At 39.6% G+C, this 18945-nt stretch overlaps 1 protein-coding gene across 17 annotated transcripts in view; it reads left to right on the top strand.

The window, feature by feature from the left end:
- The window catches only part of BTBD9 (BTB domain containing 9), a 410213-nt gene that overhangs the window by 111586 nt on the left and 279682 nt on the right, over nt 1–18945 (top strand). The window contains exon 8 of one of the 17 annotated variants that reach the window (XM_055571515.1): nt 7943–8290. The exons of the other annotated variants lie outside the window; for them this stretch is intronic. Coding sequence (XP_055427490.1) covers nt 7943–8030 — 88 coding nt within the window. The 3' untranslated portion in view covers nt 8031–8290. Of the gene's footprint in view, nt 1–7942; nt 8291–18945 lie in introns of those variants that run through there. 17 annotated transcript variants of the gene reach the window in all.

Consider the following 18945-nt stretch of genomic DNA (forward strand, 5'->3'; position numbering starts at 1 on the left):
CCCTTTGTGGGCTGCTTCCTGCTTGCTCTGTTGTTGTTTTTTGGTGCTTGGGGGGCAGGTGCTAGATAACAGAGCAAAATAGAAAGCATTTAAAAATATATGTGTACTTCTAAATAGTGATGGAAATTCAGCTTATGTTCCACAGACCTGTTGAGCACGATCTGCTATTTAGAAGCATGTGTTGCATCCTCTTCTGCATGAATATGGAGTATGGATGACTGACTAGTTCTGGTGTTCTGACCAGTCCTTAATACCTCATATGAGTCCTGGGAAAACTTCACTGTGGGAGAAACTGGGATAGGTTGAATTTGGTTTTAGATATTATAGACAGGTGCCTTTGGCAGCCAGATTCATACAGATGACCAGATTTCGCTCTCTCATATTTAGTACTTTGTTGGGAATTACTCCATTGTTGATCTTACTGAAGATTTTTATTAATTTGAAAGTAACTTTATAGTCAGTGTTTCTGTAAAGCCAACAAAATTTTGAGAAAAACAGTGTTAAGACTAAGGGACACCTCAGCCTTAAATCTGTTTGTTATAAGCATATCTGATGCGTGTTATCCTCGCTGGCTGCCTCTTCCTGTAAACCTGGCTGTTGCCACCTCGCTTGGTTGCTTACAGTTTGACTGTAGTCAAGCTTGTTTAATTAAGACTTGAAAAAACACCTCCTGTCCTGCCCAGACTTGGAAGAATAGCCAAGTCTGAAGCTTTTGCTTGCTGTCATGGTTGCTCAGCTAGTTGGTTGGAACAACAAGGTTTGGAGATCCTCTAGTACATGATGGTTTTCATTGTAATAGGTCTGATTGTAAGCAGTAGTCATAGTATTGACGATTGTTCTTTCCTACTGAATATCTCATTGTTTCCACTCTCCTCTCCTCTCCCCTTCCCTCTTTTTCTCTCCCTCCTCTTTTCTGAGAAACTTGAAAAAAGGAACCCCATGCTGCTGCCATGTGTGGCGTCCAGGAATCTGAATCATTTTGAAGAGCTAGCTAGTTCTAACACTATCCTTAGGAATTATCTTGCTGAATATAGCATCTTTTGTGATGGGTGAAATAATAAAAGAGGGAATGTAACTTGGGAAAAAAACATTTTGGGGGCCTCCATTAGAGAATATAAATCTCAAATCACTATAAAGTTCAGATAATATTTCATCCAGAAACTCTGACAGCAGTGGGAGGTGGGAAAAGTTCCCTCCTTGTGTCCGTTTTGAGAAATACAGTGTTTTTTATTTGGTACAGTTGCATATTCATTTCTAACAGACTGCATCTTAAAAGGATTGGACTTTTATAGATTCTATGAATATTCAGAGAGTCACCAAAACCAATTCTGTCCTTTACCTTCAGCATCCAGACCCATCTGTCATTTGCTTGTTAGAGAGTCCTAGCTCTGCATTGTGAGATTTCCCATTTGAGAAAAAGATATTTCCCACGTGAATGGGAAGAACACACTGGTACCTTTACTGCCGTGATTGAAAGTTTCCACCCACAGGGTAATTGTTGGAGTGTGTGTGTATCTGTATTGCCAGGCCCTGCCCACTCTGGGATCTGGCATCAACTCTCCTAAGCTTTTAGGCATTGTTTAGGACATTGATGCGAAAGTGGAAGGCATAATAGCTGTTGCCACTAGTAAGTCATCAGGGTATTTGGCAAGCTGGCGAAAAGCTAGAAGCCTTATCCATTTGCATTTTAATTGGCGTGACCAGTAGCCTAAAGCCTGAATTTAAAAAGTTGTCCCTTGGGCCCTTTCTCCCTTTCACCCTCTCATTTTCCTGAAGCTGATTTGCATCTTTAAAAAGAAAATCTCACCATTTAAAAACTCATGCCCTTTTTGATAAACTCAGAGCTCTTACACCTCTGTTACTGGTATTTTAAATATCCATTAAAAGGTAAGGATTTTAACAAAAGATCTGGGACAATGGCAGTCTTAGAAGGATGCCCCCCCCCTTTTTTTTACTGCAGCCATGTGAGATCAGTGTGAAAGTGGGGTCTGTTTGCTTGCCACAAGCATTTTTCCTATTCTTGCTAGTGACAGAGCACAGCACAGATCACTTTCACATCAGGCTTGTTCAACTGCTTTGTTTTCATGATCACAAAGGGCAAGAGAGCCTTCTTTGCAAATATAGTCTATTTTATTATAATTCTTTTTTTAATTATTATAATTCTGAAAGTGCATGATCAGACTACACATGGGCCCATCTTCCCTGGAAAAGATTTGGTATCACTCTCATACCATCTCCCACCACCTTACTGCTTTAAGTACTTAACTCTGAAGAGAGAAACAGATGAAAGTAATTAAGATGGGATAAGTAAGATATTCTTATTCATGAGCACATCCCCGTCTCTCAGCTACCAGCCCCATGGGGGCTCTGTTATCGCTCCTCCTTCTTTGCTGCCCTAACCACGCCCAGATCTGCCTGCATGGTCATCAATGTGACTCCGCATCTCCTAACCCTGGTTCTAGTCCTCCTGGACCTAAGGAAACGACCTAGGGAGAAAGGTCTTCTGTGTTCTTTCTGGGGTAGGAAGGGCATTCCTTGAGGATCTCTTAGAGTACTGGGCACTGGGCTGACTCTTCTACTTGCATCATGACACTGAATCCTCAGAAGGTCCCTGTGAGATGGAAACAGTTATCCCCATTAGCAGATGAAGAAACTAAGGCACAGGGACGTCTGCCTGCACTGCTGCATGATGACGGAGTGAAAAATCCAGAACCCAAGGTCGGTTCTGTTTACATTATACAGAGTTGCTTTCTTGGTTCCAATGAAATGAACGATCCTTTCAAAAAGATGTTCGAACTTTTCTGTTCTTTGGGTAGGCAGAAGAAGAAAAAAATTTAATTAGATAATCATTATCGTTTTTTTAAAATAACTGCTTTATTCCACCTAGTAACTATTAATATTTGCTATAGGATCTAAGGCAATGCTATTGATAGAGGAGAAAACCAAGAAAATTGTGATCATTTAACTCATATTTTCAGTTGTTATAAATATAAATAACCCTTTTCATATGAGAGATCAATATTTTCAAGAATAGAAGTATTATAGATTGGCCTAAGGAAGCCTTTTTTGATAACCCTTAGGTTATCTTTCCCCACTTTTTCAGAATAGTATTTGGAGCCCTTAATTTTGGATTCTAATAGGAGTTGTAGTGATTAAAAAAAAACTAATTTATATATAGAGAATCTTTTATACTGTTATTAAAAACAAGTGTTTACATGTAGAAAAAAATGAGTTAAAAGGCATTTCAAAATTGGCGAGTTCAAAGTTAAAATTTCCATATGTACTCATTGTATTGTGTAACAGGCAGAAAGAGAGTTCTATAATATTTATAATGTCACTCCAGAGCTTAGATTATAACATAAACATTAATACTACTCTAGTGCTGACATTTCTGCCATTATTCTAGACTTACAGGAAACCGTTTCGTTCATCACTGCAGCCATTTCTGTCATGTAAGGTTTTGCTTTGTTTTCCTTCATTTTTTTTTTTTTTTTTTAAACTCTACAGAATGTTTCTTAGGAACAAATTAGATTAAAAAAACACTTTAAATTAGGTGAGGAGAATTGTCAATGGATAAATGGCTTGGTGTTGAAAATATGTTTAGATAAACAGTTGCATTTAAAAGAAGAAGAAAGAACAAAGGTTGTATTATCATTGTTCAAAATGAAAAGATTTGGTACTGAACTTTGGCCTTTGGAAATGGTATTTTGAACCCTTGACCACTAGAGGGCGCTGTGCTACTGCAAACCACTTAATTTAAGCCCAAAGTCATCAAATCTCTTCATTTGTTCCTCTCTCTAAAAAGATAAAGGATTTATATTCTTGTAATGCCAAGTCAGTTCATACTTAACATTCAGCCTTTAGCTGTAGAAACTTGTTTGAATGACAGTAATGGCTTCATTTCAAGTTATTTAAATGTTTAATGCTGTGTAATTTACTCAAATGTGTATAATCCTTTATTTAACTAGATGAAAATAATATACTGTTAACATTGTTTTTAGCATTAATTAATGTGACTAATTGAAGTTAAAAACACTGAAACCGAGTTCCCTGTTTTGTTGCATGATCAGACTGTAGAGAGGCTTCCCTCTGGCCCAGGCTGATCTGGGTTCAGTGCTCTTCTCCCCTCAGCCCAACTGCTGGCCGCCCGCGTACTTCACCGTCTCCCTGCTGTTTCTGTAGTTCATCTGATGTTAGTATGCTGGCTGCCACAGTTGGTAGCAAAACTGATGAACTGTAGATTAGTTTCCCTCCAAAAACTTGTCATGCATTATGATAGGAGCATTGTTTCCTTGTTCCAAAATGAATATAATAATGATTAAAATCACTAAATTTCTTAAAAGAAGGGGGAAAATGAAAGTAGGTATTGTTGACATCACTAATCCTGGCATTAAGTGGGAAGTCATTTTTATCAGGAAATGGTGGAACCGCAGAATTCCTGCCTGAAGACCCCATCAGCATAGCTATTGTTGCCACTGACTCTCAATAATAACGAAAAACAAAACCAAGAGCCCCTGCTGTTTTCAAAGCTTTAGTCTGGTCTCTGAAATCAGATGAGTATGAGTCAAAACCAGGTAACACCTTTCTGGCAGCTTGCTTCTACTGCTGTGATGTGTTATATTAAAACAGCCCATTACAGCTCTCTGTTTGTAGGCATAAATAATTCTTTCTCGTTAAACATTGCTCCTCCAGGGTGCCTGAGAAAGGAACAATTTCATCCATTGTAATTGTTGATACATGTCCTTTATTCAAAGTAATTGTTAGGTCACAGAATGCTTTGTTGTTATTTCTATACTCTGAAAGTTTTGTCTATAACCTGGGCAGTTTTTTAAGGGTTAAAAATGCAGAAGTATTTCATTCTTTTTAGATTAAATTTTAGATGAGAATTGTTGCCTTGGGGGGAAAAATGTCTTGGTTTTAAAAACACATCTATAAAAGAATTTGTCAGCTCCTTCTCATAGTATTTATATCATCATGTAATGCTTCATATGCAGTGGCACTATTTTATTTTGTATATAAAATCTTAAATTGAAAGCTTAAATTTAATTTCATGAACAAAATGCAGTCATATTTAATTTCATGAGCAAAGTGCACATTGGCTCTGGTTTATTTGTTTACTAACAATTTTTAAAAGAATTTATATGTTTCTGAGATACCATAATTTTCCTTATCATCATTACATGTATGTAAATATCAATATATGTCTATATGTGTTTTAAATATTGTGTGTGTATTTGTATACACACGCATGATAGTTATCTTAGTTGGGCTAAACAAAATAATTGAAACAAAAATTATTCTTAAATATATGTTATATAGCAATTTTAGGAGATAAGCTTATGAAATCAATGAATAACAGTAATGTAAGTTTTTGAATTATTATTTTATTTGCATCATTCTTTCCTTAAATCCATGAGTGACTAGAACGTTCGGTACCTTATAAAGAGCTCTTTACTTGATCCTTACAAACATTGTGTTAGGGAGTGGATGTAACTCTCAGCCCCACTTTACATTGAAGGAAGTGGAGCCATCGGAACACTAAAGTTCTTCCCGAGATCACTGCGGTGGCATGGCCTAAAGTTCGGGCCGAGCTCAGTTTCTTGCTCTTTCCCTCCTCTAACCTTCATCTGAAGGCCACTATGAACCCTGAACAAAGAGACCTGTGCAGGAAGGCTGGCCTTGTTTCCCTGAGTGTTCTAGACTGGCTTAAGGCTGTTTTTGTGTGTCTATTTTCTCATCTCTAAAATGGGATCTAATTAGTCTTTTTTCAGTCTTGTTCAAGACAGGTTAAAGACTAATGGAGTTTTAATTTACTGAGAATTTTGAACCTGGGGGTAAAATGCTATTTACAGTGTAGTTTTTACCTTTCTGTGTTTTTAGAAGGGCGAAATGGCCCTTTTCCTTTACAGGAAAGACAATAGACAAGCTTGAAGAGCAAAGGAAACAGATGGTGAGGCATCCCCCATCATTGAAACACAAGGAAGTATCTCTTAAATTATTCCTTTTTAATTTCTTATTTACCGCCAAAAGCATCTATCCTGAGTGTTAACTTTTTTTATTTTTGGAGGCCTTGTTTGTTTTAAAGCGGTTTTAAGTTTACAACAAAATTGACAAGGAGGTACAGAAATTCCCCTTCCCTCACATGCACAGCTCTTGTCAAGAGTGGTACCTTTTTTTTTTTTTTAAACCAAGGATGAACTGCATGACATACCATAACCACCAAGGTCCCCGGTTGATCTTAGGGTTCACTTGAATGAAGTGAGTAGTGTTGCATGTTTGGTGGGTTTGGACAAAAGTATAATGACATGTATCTATAATTATAATGTCATTCAAAGTATCTTCACTGCTCATACAAACTTCTGTACTCTCTGTATTCATCTCCCCACAAACTCCTGGAAGTCGTTGATCTTTTTATTGTCTCCATAGTTTTGCCTTTTCCAGAATGGTATATAGTTCGAATCTATTTTTCTTTTTTTCTTTCTCCTTGAAAAGAGAGGTTCAAAGCCTTTATAATACCAACTCATAGCCCACCCACATATGGACTGGACAGGCTCTAGGTTGCACGCCCCGCCCCACAAATAAATACTGTAGCTTTTCTTAATTATTCCTAATAAACCTTGTTGGGTTGGGTTCAAGACTTGGAATTTGTTTTTCTTCTTCATTGCCTCCTAGCTTTGCCATTTCTTCTCTTCCCACTTGAGGATGAGACTCTTCTTTTTTTTTTTAATGTACTTATTGGTATATGATAATAGATAGGCTCATTTCTTTAAGAGATGCAGTGTTATCAGTGTTTGACTGCCAAGATTAAATTAAACCATAAATTAGGACATAGCATTTCCTAAAGACATTTTATGTTTTAATCAGTACTAAGATGAGAAAGATAAATAACTACCAAAGTAGCAATAAAGTACTAGATGAACCAGTGTTATTACTTAATATTATGCAAGAAAAAAAATAATTATTTGTTAGGTACATGTAAGTAAATACTAGTTACCAAAAGAAGGTAAGGACTTCACTGTGTCTTTTGTGATGGACTCAGGACTTAGTTGGCGGCATCCACAACACTTCTGTTGTTTAACCAATCCTCTTCCTTTCCTGCCAGCATCACATTTCAGGGCATGCATTGTTTTTCACAGTATTGCATTTGCAGGAACTTCACAGAAACAGGAGACAATACGTTGATATCCACTATAGCCCTGCCCATGGGCTTCCCAGGTGGCTCAGTGGTAAAGAATCTGTCTGTAGTGCAAGAGATGCAGGTTCGATCCCTGGATCGGGAAGAACCCCTGAAGTAGGAAGTGGCAGCCCACTCCAGTACTCTTGCCTGGGAAATCCCATGGACGGAGCAGCCTTGTGGGCTACAGTCAATGGGGTCACCAAGAGTCGAAGATAATTTAACAACTAAACAACAACAGCCCTGCTCTCATTGCTTGAGTTTCACACTCTTGTTCCTTCTCCTTTCTGTGATCCCATTCATGCCTTGCCTTGAAGAGCTCTCCCAGCATGACCTTCGTAACACCTTCTCCTTCACCTCGAAACTTTCACCACCACTTTTTCTCATCCAAGTCCCTTTTAGGGTTTTGTCTTCTGGCTTTTCTGCTCACACCCAACATTTACAGTCCCCAGCTACCTCAGAGGAAGCAACAGTGAGGTCACTTGGTGCCTCCTCTGGGAAAGATCTGCACACTAGTGGTCAGCCCTGAATTTTCAGCTTTGGTTCCCTCTACCTTTGACCCTGCAGATCATGCTGAATTCCTGAAAGAATTTCTGTAACCGACAGGACATGCCAACTATTAATGTCTTTCACCTTTTCACTCTCCTCATGGACAGGTCTCTCTGGGCTGTGGCTCCTAACTAGCCCTTTGCATCTAATGTCAGGTGTCAAATAAGCATGAACCTTAGAGCTGGTCTTCTGAAATTGTAGTGTCCTTTCATTTTGCAGGAGAGGTGAATGCTGCTCAGAGAGACTGTTTTGTCTAAGGACACAGCAGGTGTGGAGCAAACTCAGGCCTAGCATCCTGGCCTCCTGATTCTCAGTCCATCCTGTAGTGTTTCCACTGCATGTCCTTCCTTTTGGCCACCAAAAGGCAGAACCTCTGCTGGCTTACACTGGCTGCTTTTCAGAGACTAATGGATCACTAGCCAGCTCCAGGAGATCATCTCTTATATGACCTGGCTTTGGACTATTACTGATCTTTTTCAAAATCACAAGGAAAGCAGGGGGGTTTATTAGATAGAAATGTTATATTTCTGAAATTAAAATGACAAAATTAAAAGGTAAATGGAAAAATTGAAAAAATACAAAATTTATATCAGGGAAAACGTTTAGAATCTTTGCTATTTGATTCTTAAAAGAATCAGATGAGCACCCCAGAAGAAAAGTGGGAATAGGATATATGACAGTGGGAATAGATGATTCACAAAAACTGGCAAAAAAAAAAAATCCTGGTGAAAAAAAGGTCAATCTCATTGTGAAGCAAAGAGAAACCACTTGTGCTTATCAAATGGGAAGGTATTTTGAATTATGCTCATGGTCGTGTTGATGAGGGTGAGGTTAAATATTCTCTCATACATGTTGGTTCTGAAAGGATTAATTAGTTACAGCAATACATACATACATATGTATGGTGGAATTGTACAATAATTAAAACTGTTTTAGGAGAATTTTATATGACACAAAAATGCTCACAAGTTGACTTGTAACAAGTTAAGTGGAAAAAAGGTACTCAGTTCAATTCAGTCGCTCAGTCATGTCCGACTCTTTGCAACCCCATGAATCCCAGCACACCAGGCCTCCCCGTCCATCGCCAACTCCCGGAGCTCGCTCAAACTCACGTCCATCGAGTCAGTGATGCCATCCAGCCATCTCATCCTTTGTCGTCCCCTTCTCCTCCTGCCCCCAATCCCTCCCAGCATCAGAGTCTTTTTCAATGAGTCCACTCTTCGCATGAAGTGGCCAAAGTACTGGAGTTTCAGCTTTAGCATCATTCCTTCCAAAGAAATCCCAGGGCTGATCTCCTTCAGAATGGACTGGTTGGATCTCCTTGCAGTCCAAGGGACTCTCAAGAGTCTTCTCCAACACCACAGTTCAAAAGCATCAGTTCTTTGGCGCTTAGCTTTCTTCACAGTCCAACTCTCACATCCATACATGACCACTGGAAAAACCATAGCCTTGACTAGACAGACCTTTGCTGGCAAAGTAATGTCTCTGCTTTTGAATATGCTGTCTAGGTTGGTCATAACTTTCCTTCCAAGGAGTAAGCGTCTTTTAATTTCATGGCTGCAGTCACCATCTGCAGTGATTTTGGAGCCCCCCAAAATACGAAAATAAACTATATTCTAATTTTTTAAGTGACATATATGTATATGCATTTTTTAAAAAGCTGTAAGAAAATACACCAAATGTTAAAAGTATTTATCATCAAATGGTTGGATTATGAATGATTATTCTTCAAGTTTTTTGCATGTTCTGTAATTAATGTGTACTATTTTTGAAATTAAAAAATTTTTTTTAATTAAAAAAGTAATTTAAAAAAAGAAACATTTTTTGTAAGAGGGATGGGGACCTCACCTTCAGATCACACGTTCTTTGCAGATCTGCTGGTTCTCATCTGACGTTTTAAAAAGCTGTCTCCAGCTCCTTGCGTTGCAAAGAATGTGTCTGGAGTGAAGTAAAGGCCACGTGGCATGGAAAGAATATACCCAGCCTCAGAACCAGGACAAACCACTGTGCTGTGTATGCACAGCAGGGCCTGAGGAAGCCACTGCCCCATCCCTTCCCCTGGGGACTTCTTCATTTACAGGGTGAAGGTATTGGCTCCTGGTATCTGTAAGATGCCATGCTGCTGTAAAATGGGATCATTCTTTAGCACTCTCCTTTCCTTCTTGTTATTGTTGGTTAGTCACTAAGTCATGTCCAACTCTTTGCGACCCCATGGACTGTAGCCCGCCAGACTCTTCTGTCCATGAGATTTCCCAGGCAAGAATACTGGAGTGGGTTGCTGTCTCCTTCTCCAGGGGATCTTCCTTCTTAGTCCTCTTATATCATTACATTGATCCTAGGCTGAGATGCCAGATGCACTTTATGATCTGACTCTGGGAAGTTTTATTATCTCTGGTAAAACAAACAAACAAGCAAACCCTCCAAAGATACTTTCTAAAACCTTTAGGTAGTTGCTTTTTCTTAGCAGGTATTTTATTGTCTGTTACAGCTATTTCACACTTGTGCATCCATTTTTAGGCTCTAGACCAGTGGTCAGCAAGCATTTTGCTAAAGGACCAGAGAGTACATATTTTAGGCTTTGTGGGCCACATAGTCTCTGTGACATGTTCTTCTTCTCTTTTTTTTTTTCTTTTAAACAACCTTTTAAAAGATGTAAAATTCATTCTTTGCTTGCAGGCCATAATCTGCTGACCTCTGTTCATAACTGTAGAGGAACAAAAAATTATTTTGTCATACTTTGTCATACAAACATACTTGTAAACTTATTTTTCTCTTTTGATATTTCTAAGACAGTTCTTCAGACTATAAATAAAGTAATCCTTCAGGATGACAAAAGTGAATTTATGTGATGGGTAACCAAAAGCACATTATTTTGTCCAGTTCATCAAATGTTGATGTAACCAAAGCTCTAAGATGGAATCTGCATTATAGGGCTGTTTTAAATTGTTCTTTATATTATTCCTGAAAATATCTTCGAATCCTCGATTTGGGTGAAGATTTTAAGAAAACCAATCCTCATGCTTTTAGCAGAGCTGCATCCAGTACTTTAAACTCTCCCTTCTTAACATGGTGGTCAGTAGCACAGATTTTATAATCAAACCTGTGTTTGTTTCCAACTTGGTCCTTTATCAACTCTGTGGCCTTTTCAAGTTAGTTAGCTGTGCTCAGCCTCAGTGTGCTAATGGCTAGGAGGGCCGTAGTAGCCTGTTCCTCCTCACGGGTCTGCTCCAGTGTCAAAGGAGAGCACACTTACAACACAGTCTGCACACAGCTCTTGGCACACGGGAGATACTCAACTGATACAAGATGATTATTACCCCTTTTTGTTTTAAAAGAATATTCAGTGTTCTTTGGGGGAACTCATTATAATCTTATATAGTAGTCAGTGTCAGGAAGTGTTTCCATAACCCATGTCTCATCTACTCTAGAACAGAAACCCAGTCTATGAACCTAAAGTTCATTTCTTTTTATTTAATCTTCATCCTTTGGGTCGCAAAGAGTCGGACATGACTAAGCGACTAACACACACACACACGCACGCGCGCGCGCGCACACACACACACACACACACACACACACAGGCATTGGGAAAAGAAAATTTTCATTCTCCCTGGAGAATGAAAATAGAATGTTTCCTCATTAATTCTAGTTCTGTTAACCTTTTGCCATAAGTCTGATTTCCCTGTGCACTAGTAATTTTTATGTTTCAACTTTCCCCTTCCTGTGATTTTCTGTGGTTGAGGAGCTGGACACCATATCCTAACCAAGGACTGCCTCATCGTTTCACTCCTCCATTCAATAAATCTTTACAGAGTACCTGTCATGTGCTAAACACTGTGCCTGGAGCTAGACATGCAGCTTGAAGAAGACCAGGTCCTTGTCCTTGTCAAGCATACGTTCTAGCAGGAGAGGTAAATAAATGAGATGTAAAGAAATAAATATGACACTTGCTGGTAGTATTTGAAGAAATTGGTAAGGAGTGGTGAGCTAGCAGGTGACTGAGTTGGTGAAGGGACATTTGGGTAGGAGGATCAGGGAAGGTCTCTCTGAGAAAGTCAGTTGAGCTGAGACTTGACGTAACAGAAATTGACCATGTGGAGAGCTACAAGAAGAGTCCTCTAGGCTAATGAACAGCAATAGTAAATTCTATGAAGTGGGAGCTAGCTTGGCTGTTTGAGGAACAGAGGAAAAGGCAATATAAGTGTGAAATCTGGTGATGGGTAGTCTGAGGGTATTGGGAGAAGGTATGGCTATCCATGAGGGCAGAGAGGTAGACAGGAGCCAGAACCACAGACCCGGGTGATACAGAACTTATTCTAAGAATGATGGAAAGCCATTAAAGGGTTTAAGTCAGGGGGTGAAATAACCTGGATATATATATGTTCTGTGAGAATGGGCTATGGGGGCACAGGGATGAGGCAGGCAAGGAGAAGCAAACAAAGAAAACTGTGAAGGAGCTGCCAGTATAGCAGGAAGAAAACAAGGAGAGAGTTTCCATGGAAGCCTGAAGAAGACAGCCTCTCAGTATGGGCAGAGGGGAGATGAGAGTGGGCAGTAGATGCTACGCAAGACAGATAAGAGCAGAAAAGTGACCAGTAGATCTGGCAAGATGGAGCTTACTGGTGACCTTACTGGGAGCCAGTTTGGTGGAGTAGTGGGAGGAGAGTATGGAGGGTGAGTTCATAGGGATGGCAATAAATGTACAAGATGAGAAGTGTGTCACTGGGAAGGGAGGCAGAGAAATGGCAAAAAGGCTAGAGGGTCCTCAAGGTCAAGGGAGGATGATATTAAGTTATGTTTGCATGCACATTGCAGTGACTCCACAGGAAAGGAGGATTTGATAATGCAGGAGAGTGGATCGTTACAGGACTGCGTTCCTGACGTGAGAGAGGGGCTGGGCCCTGGGGCTCAAGTGGAAGGTTAGCTTTAAGTAGGAACGAGGTTACTTCTCCTCTTGCTGCAGAGTATGTAGACTGACAGACAAAATGGAAATATTACCTTCATGTTCACAGCTCCTTGCATTTCATTTGATCTTTGTGGTATATTATGGCCCTCTAGTTCTTTTTGTGTTATTGTGCTGATTTATTTGTGCAATATATTTTTTCTCTCTCTCCGGGCCATGTTTCTCACATACAGATCTGTTTACATGTCTGTCTCTTCCACTAAACTGGCATCTCTTCAACGAGGGTGGTTATCTTTGTATCTCCAGACACAGCTCAGTGTTTGGCAAGAACTGAGTTGAAGGAATGACAGCTACATCAGTACACAGGACTCCTCGTGTAACAGCTACACAAACATGTGGTAGAAAGGAAGGTAATTTGAGAGCATGAATAAAATTAGATGTTTGCATTACTTAGAAGAATTAAGATGGGTTCTCTTATTTAAGTTGAATAGTTACTGATTACCAGAACTAAGGAGTAGCTAAGGGTAAAAAAAAGACCACCTCACTACCACATGGAAGAAGGTAGGAATTTTCAAAAATTCTTTTTAGAATGTTTTTTAAAATTTTAAATATAGTTGATTTACAATGTTGTGTTAATTTCTGCTGTACTGCAAAGTGAATCAGTTGTACATATATATATATGTATGTATACACACACACACACACATTCTTTTTTGTATTTGTTTCCATTATGGTTTATTATGAGCTATTGAGTTATAGTTCCCTGTGCTATAGTGTAGGACCTTGTTGTTTATCCGTCCTATATATAATTGTTTGCATCTGCTAATCCCAGACTCCCAGTCCCTCCCTCCTCTACCCTTCCTCCCCCTTGGCAACTCATTCTCTATATCTGTCATTCTGTTTCATACATAAGTTCATTTGTGTCATATTTTAGGTTCTATATATAAATGGTATCATATGATATTTGTCTTTCTGACTTCACTTAGTATGATAATCTTTGGGTCCATCCATGTTGCTGCAAATGGCATTATTTCATTCTTTTCTGTGGCTCAGTAGTGTTTCATTCCATTGTACTGCATCAGGAAGGTGGTGTTTTAACAGCCCCTTTGAGCAGGGATGATGTAGTGTCTGGCATGCTGTGGTAGAAAGCACAGTTCTAGCTTCAAGAGAAAGTGACATTCAGTATCATTTATATGAGAAAGGCAAATTCCAGAATGGTCAGCATTCTTGTGGGATGCCAGTGGCAGGGGATGTTTTGTGTTTAGAACAAGAGTAAATGTGCAAGAGGTGTGACCTAAGCAGATTTATGCTCAAATGAGTGGGAACAACCTTACAGAAAATTTCAGTTTAGCATGTGTACCTCTTTCCCAAATGCTTTCTACTTGGATTGGGGAAAAAGACACAACAAAACAAAATAGTTAACTTTCCCCTTCAGCATTATACAGCACATCCTAAATGAAACATGACTTTCTGAGTTACAAGCTGCCCCTGGCAAAGAGGCTGGTTGTAAGAGCATAATCTCAATGTGTGCCCTGAAATTAATGTTGTGTGGGCGCTCCAGATTTGTGTGACGTACTGTAAGTTATATCCAACCCAACTGTTCTTCTCACTGCCTGCATTAAGTATCATGAAATGAGTTGGCCTGAAAGGAACCATCTGAATAAAGAAGCTTTTATGCTTTTGTAACTCCTTACTGCATGACCCCAGGTCCCCGCTGTTGGTATTAGGAGCTTTCTCTTCCACTTTTCACTCTCTTGTCTTTAATGGATGGACAGAATCCACATCAGGTGCTCTCGCTCGCTCTCAGCTTCCAGGTGCTGCCATTTCCATTGTGGGGGGAGGAGGCAGGCACTGGCTTCTCCGTCATGTCTCTTCTCTTTCCAGGATGTCAACTGGAGAAAGGTCACAGTCAGAGCTGCCCACCCTACAGAGTTCATTTTCTCCAGATTCATTAAAATGCTGCCTTCATCTTTCACCTGGATTTTTACTTTTCAAAATGCTTTTTGTGGCGCAGCCTCATTTTATTTTATGTTGAGCTGACAACCTAACATCTCGACAAGTATCAGCTGGGAATACAGTTCTGCCCTCACTGTGCTGTGCCATCTTGCCAAGTTCTGTCTTTGTTACTCCGCTTGCATTCAGAAAGGAATTCATTTGAATCATACGACGCTATGGTTGTCTCCTTACAGAAAGCCAGATTCTTGCACACCTTGGAAAAGTATTTATCTGTGAATGGTGCCATTCCTATTCTGTCTTCTTTCCCTTTCACATGTCATCATGGGGTCATCTCATGTTAGAATTAAATCTTCCAGTTTTGCCTCTCCCTACTCAACGGGATTTTACCCAAGGGGCCCTTGGCTTCTGTCTTTATTTCTTCTTACCTGAGAGAAGCTGATAGTTTTGAGTCTACACATAAGGCTACTGATGTAAGAGCAGAGAATTTTTACACTGCAGAAGATGCTTAGATGCTGGTTTACCTCTCCAGCGGGGTTTTGAGCAAGCGTGGATTCGGGAATGAAAGCTCTTTTCTGGACTGTGTCGATGGAGCAGTCATGGTGGCATCAGTGGCCCCACTACACCCATGTGGTTCAGAAAAGGTGTTTGCTTTTATAGCATTGATTCAAGTCTCAACTTGATTTCTTAAATGGTGGAAAGCTGAAGAAATGGGATTTTTTTCTCTCAAAGATTTTAATAGCTTTGCCACTGGACTTTCAGCTTAATCATTGCCTCACATTTGTCACATAAACAATTTAAGTTTTTACAAATATGAAGGACAGTATTTGTTTTATGTTTTCTGCTTTGTGTCCTTTTGATTTTTTTTCCCATTATGTTGTGAATTATCAGATAAGCTTAAATAGGAAAGTCAATGCTAGGCTAACCATAGTTTGAGTAACCCTGAGTGTGTGGCAGGCTGGGGGTGGGGTGAGATAGGACTGAATGGGTTGTGTGTCTGAAATGTGATTTTGTTGATGTGTTGTACACTGGCCCCCTGTCAGCCTCTGCTTACTTTTCATTGCACATTTGGAAACTGTCTTATAGCCAGAACAAAGCCCAAGGAAATCTCCACTCTTACAGTTTTGGTCGTGTTCTTGTAGTTTCCATCTGATAACAACATGGTTTAGAGAGAACTTTTTGAGCTTCTTGAGAACTCCTGAGACTCTGGTTTTGTCTTCGCCTGCAGCCAAGATAATTGAAGCGTTGTCAGTCTATTTCAGGGGCACAACTTCAGGTGGAATGTGATACTATTTGGGATGTTCAGATAGACCAAAGGGAACACAACTTGTAACTCTTCTTGCAGTGATAATTCCAGTTCTGTGTATGATGAAAAAATGAAATGGAATTTCAGCCCACGAGATATATACCAAGGCAACTTAGTTGTCAACAGTAGCAGCATCTCATAGTTTCCAAAGTTTTCTCTGATTTTTGGTGTGTTGATTGTTCATTCCCTTCTTCAGGGAAATCAGGAAATCAGCCTTTCCCTGCAGTGGCTAAATAGATTCACACAGAGTTTGAAGGTGAATAAGGTGGATCTGAGCCCATCCAGAAGATAAGGACCCACATTTCTTCCCTCCTTTATTCTTCTGCTTTGTCTGCTTGTCCACATTTCTTCTCTGAAGAGACACCAGAGGTGGTCCTCTACGCAGAGTATGGGAATAAACAGAGTCAGATGCAGTGATGCAGAAAGGGGAGAAAGTGGTTGTAAATCAAAGATGAGACTTGGCGCCATCCTCACTGCCAGCCATGTAATTCTCTCAAAAAAATGGGAGACAGGATAGAGAGCGTCAGATCATACTAATAGACTACTTATCAAGCATCCACATGTCCAGAGATGCCTAAAAGACCAGTAAATGGAGGTGTCAGATGATATATGTGGGTAAATTAATATGATATTCAAATCAATAAAGTAAACAAAATATTTTAGAGTGGTCAGCCTCATGAAAGCATAGCACTTACAAATATATAACCTTCCTCTGCACACAGCCCCTCTCTCACACATACACAGGCACAAGCAGAGGCTGGGCGTAAGTAAACTTTTTGAACTTCTGAGCCCTACTTAGCATTTGAGGAAACAGAGAGGAAACAGTTTATTGAACACGTGGTACTTCCTGTTAGGCACTTGCATGCGCTTCTCATTTAATCCTGCGTAGTGTTCCTGTGCAACAAGGGTATTCTCGTTTTTAAAGATGAAGAAATTGAAGCCCAGAAAGATCACACCATTAAAAAAAAAAAAGAAATTGTGGGACTAGGTTTCCAAACCAGGTCTGTGTGACTCCAAAGACCTTGAGTGGATGGATTCTCTTTCCGCTAAACCAGGCTGCCTCACTGGTAAATTACTGATGTCTTTACTCCATGCATTTATATCATCTTTGCTGGGTTTGAGTCAGGTTAGTGATTCTGAAATGACTCTGGGATGAGGACCTCCTGTCGAGGCTTTACAAAAACCCAAATATCCCCAGTTAGTATTGCTTTCATCCTCACTTTCTTAACTATAATCAGCATTGATTCTTTCTTATTCCCTGATAGTATTAAGTTATGATAACATTAAGGGGACAGAAAATAAAATCAGCAAATATAGATACTGCTTAGTAGATCAGTAAAATGTGACAGTTGGCAACAGTTAAAGAAGGTCTTATCTAAAAAGTATGGACATAAATACAAAGCACAAAGGATTAAAGGCGTTTCAGATAAAGATAACTTTGTTTGCTAAACAAGCTTTTTTAGGTGTAAGTGAAAATACAGTCTTGCTTCTGAGCATCTTATTATAAGCATGATTCTGCCCTTGGCATGACTGTCCAATTTTATTCAGACCTTACATCTAGTACCTAGTTGGTACTAGGTAAAGGTTATGTTTTGGACTGAATGTTGTGTCTTCGTAAAATTCATATGTTGAAACCATGCCCCCTAATGTGCTGGTATTTGGAAATGGGACCTTTGGAGGTGATTAGGTTTAGATGAGGTCCTGAGGGTGGAATCAGTGTCCTTAAAGAAAAAGAGAAGAGATCAGCACCCCCCGACTCCTTACCCTGCAACTTGAGGACACCGTGAGCCAGGAAGAGGGCTCCATCCAGGAACCAAATTGACTAGCACCTTGATCTTGAACTTCCCAGCCCCCAGAACTGTGAGAAATAAATACTTGTTCAAGCCACCCAGTCTATAAATTGTTATGGCAGCTGAGCTAAGACAGGCTAGATGAAATGAGTCCATCTCTGTCTCTAATAAAGAGACCTTTTGACAACTTCATTTTGCTTCTGTTCCTTTTTACCTCTAATTTGCTGTACTCTCCTCTAATTTTGACTGTCATCCCCAGTGATTAGAGGACAAAAAGCACAGATTAAGATTTCTCTTTTTTTTCCTTCCTCCAACTTCTGCCTCAGTGGAATTCATGCCATTTCAGGAACTCTTCCATTTTAGGAAAGACATCTGTCTTTGTGTCTATCCCTGGTCCTCAGCCCTTATTACTCTTCTGAATCCCACCCGTCCCAGGGGTCCTCTCACCTAAGCCTGGAGGTCGTTGGCAGCACCCTTCATAGTGGTATTCCTGCCCTTCCCTCCCTGGGCATATTTTAAAAATCAGTTAACAAAAGTTTCCATTTAAAAGCTCCAAGGGAAAATTAGGTAGAGTAATAACATTTTCATATGATTATTTGCCATATTGGCATTGAGGTAGAGAAATCTCTTAGAAAAACTGCTTGCTCTTTTCCCATGTGTCCATATTGAATAATATAGAGCTAGATACGCTCTCTCTCTCTATTCTGAAGCTGTCATGAGCTGTAATAAGTGGTTTGACACTTATTATCTTTTTTAATGCAAAGAGGAAATTGTCAGAGTTTGCAACAGTAAAATAGATCCTTTGTTACTTGTATTATTTTCACTTGAAACTATTTTTTACTCTGTCTTGATAAAACTGAAGTTTATGTGGTAAAAGACGCTGGTATGACATGAAACGCCAGAATTTGGACAGTATCAGAGCAGAGCAGGAGTCAAATGAATCACTAATTGGTATTTTTTAGAACCAGTGTTTATAAGCAAAGCTGTCAGCTTAAATCACAGCCTAACCTCATAGGATCTTAGTGCTTCATCAGAATAATTATTCATCAGTGCCTTTAATATTTCTTTCTGGAATGGTTAAAAGCATCCTCTCCATACTGGTTCATGAGCACATATCACACAGCCTGGTTTCATTTAGGCCTGTGTTCATTCATTGTAGGAGGAAAGATGTACACTGAATTATGCTTTTAATTTTATATCCCTGGGAGGAATTAATGATCAGATTATTCTGGCCTTTGTGCTATGCTGCCTTGAAAACAATTCTGAAGTG

Source organism: Bubalus kerabau, chromosome 3 (assembly GCF_029407905.1).
Source record: "Bubalus kerabau isolate K-KA32 ecotype Philippines breed swamp buffalo chromosome 3, PCC_UOA_SB_1v2, whole genome shotgun sequence".
NCBI lineage: Eukaryota > Metazoa > Chordata > Mammalia > Artiodactyla > Bovidae > Bubalus > Bubalus kerabau.